Source organism: Saprolegnia diclina, assembly GCF_000281045.1.
Source record: "Saprolegnia diclina VS20 unplaced genomic scaffold supercont1.69, whole genome shotgun sequence".
Classification (NCBI taxonomy): domain Eukaryota; phylum Oomycota; class Saprolegniomycetes; order Saprolegniales; family Saprolegniaceae; genus Saprolegnia; species Saprolegnia diclina.
In genome coordinates this window covers 1-1,551 of record NW_008246136.1, presented here as the reverse complement: position 1 = coordinate 1,551, position 1,551 = coordinate 1, and the positions used below count along the sequence as shown (strand labels likewise).

The 1,551-nt window shown below is 54.5% G+C and overlaps 1 protein-coding gene across 1 annotated transcript; it reads right to left on the bottom strand.

The window, feature by feature from the left end:
* Positions 1-20: 20 nt before the first annotated feature.
* SDRG_14211 (hypothetical protein) lies at positions 21-290 on the bottom strand (the record flags this gene model as incomplete). The annotated part of the gene is made up of 1 exon (XM_008620323.1): positions 21-290. A coding segment is annotated over one exon (270 nt), but the record flags the coding sequence as incomplete, so codon positions are not given.
* Positions 291-1,551: the final 1,261 nt, after the last annotated feature.

Genomic DNA, 1,551 nt, shown 5'->3' with positions numbered 1-1,551 from the left:
TTGCCGCCCTTGGCATGGACCGCGTCCGTGATCTTCTTCCACACCGCCAACTGCTCGGGCGCATAGACACCAGGATCCGAGTAGAAGGCCGACGTCTTGGGCGCGATCATCGAGCACTCGGCAATGATGAGGCCAGCGGCAGCGCGGTCCGCGTAGTGCTGGATCATGGCGTCGGTCGGGATGTGGTCGCCGGGCGTCGCACGGCAGCGCGTGAGCGGTGCCATGAGAATGCGGTTGGCGAGCTCGAGGCGGCCGAGCTTGAGGGGCGTAAAGAGGTTGTTGGCAGGCATGCTTGCTGGTTGTTGTCAAGGAGCTGAATTGGAAAATGAGCTTGGAGTGAGTGAATTGGAGGCCGTGTAAACGCTTGGGTTGCGTCGCAGAGCTGTGATGCAGTCGAAGCCTGGGGGGATCTGCACCTACTTTGGTTGTCGGGATCTAGTCGAGTCAAGAAATTGTGGTCATATCGTACTCGAGGGTGCATCAGAAGGCTTGAAAATTTCGGATCCAATGGCGGTATACAAACTTGAAGACGTCGAGGATGGGTTGTTTCGGTTGTACATCTTTACCACGTAAACAGATACTAAGAACTAGAATTGCACCGCGTGGCGTGGATGAGGTTGCGTAACGCACGCCTCGTCTCCGGACGCAGTTACGCGGTGCCGACGTCGGCGGGAAGGTCTTCCTTCTGGCGCAACGATCATGCTGTCTGCGAGGCGATAGAGAAACGAATGCTCTTAGAGAAGGTATTTTCGTGTAGACTGGGCGCTACTCGCCATGCAGTTGGTAGTTGAAAGTGTTGCTGAACGTCAACGCGATGGATCTCTCACTGTGTTGTCAAGGATCAGTGCAATCAGTTCGATTGCATTGCGCACTGCGACGAGTCCTTCATCGCTGACACCCCCAAACGACAGTGGCAGTACTGCTGACGGCTACTGTATTCAGAGCAGCTATCCAGCACTGGATGGGATAGGACGGTAAAGGTAAAAATGGTCGCGTGGTACCTATTGCAATACTCTAGCACGCGTAGGATCTCTGTGCTGCTCCTCAAAAACAGATGTTTTGTCGTTTGTTGTGCCGATTTCGGCGCGAAGGCTCCGCCCGCATCCATATTTCAAACTACAAACGCGGCGCGCCTTTGTATTTGTGCATTTGCCGGGTGGAAAGTCCCCGTGGCAGTTGAGGCAGTGTACAGGTCTCATTCAGACCGTAGCGGCCGTCCCTCGAGTCCCATATCCTGCCCTGTACATTGAAATCGTCGTCGGAAATACTCAGCACGGTCCCACGCGCCTCAAGAGCCGCAACATTCTCTGCTGCGTCTCGTTCGACCACCATACGTTCACCGCAAGCGATCTTGTATAAGCTAACGCATTATTGATGAATAAAGTTGGATCCATTGATGTTAGCTAAAACGATGTCAAATGCTTACGCCGTCGCCTCTTCGAGCGTCGGGTAGTCGTTGTAGCCTTCGAGGCTTTGGACAAAGTACGTGTTGGGGTTGCCTTGGTTCAGCGGCGCGTTCTTCTCAAACCGAGCGACGAGGTCCGGGTTGGC